A 340-nucleotide genomic window follows, 5' to 3' on the forward strand; every position below is an offset into this window, starting at 1 on the left:
TTTAGAACCGTTCTTCCTAGCTGCATGTTTGTTGATGTTCATCGGAAACTGTTTGCTAGGCCCCGAAGATGCATCAGAAGCCATGGAATCATCACTCTCTTCATTACCTCCATCATCACTACTATCACCATCATCGTTCTCATAACCATCATGATCAGCCTCTTTGACCTGTGTATCATCATCATCATCGACAACAACAGATGAATGGTCATTTCCATGGAAGGCGTCTTCTATGTACATAGTCCACCCTGACTCACAACTGCTGTATTCCTCCTCCTCCTCAGAGCCACCATGGTTCCTCGGAGACTCCATGGCTTTGAAAGCAAAGCAAAGAAGAAAG

General features: G+C 45.0%; 1 protein-coding gene across 1 annotated transcript; it reads right to left on the reverse strand.

Moving 5' to 3' along the window:
- Window positions 1-3: 3 nt before the first annotated feature.
- On the reverse strand, window positions 4-334 carry LOC104775394 (the record flags this gene model as incomplete). Its single annotated transcript, XM_010499485.1, has 1 exon — window positions 4-334. A coding segment is annotated over exon 1 (309 nt), but the record flags the coding sequence as incomplete, so codon positions are not given.
- Between the last annotated feature and the right edge of the window lie 6 nt (window positions 335-340).

This window comes from Camelina sativa, unplaced genomic scaffold, assembly GCF_000633955.1.
Source record: "Camelina sativa cultivar DH55 unplaced genomic scaffold, Cs unpScaffold13525, whole genome shotgun sequence".
Lineage (NCBI taxonomy): Eukaryota > Viridiplantae > Streptophyta > Magnoliopsida > Brassicales > Brassicaceae > Camelina > Camelina sativa.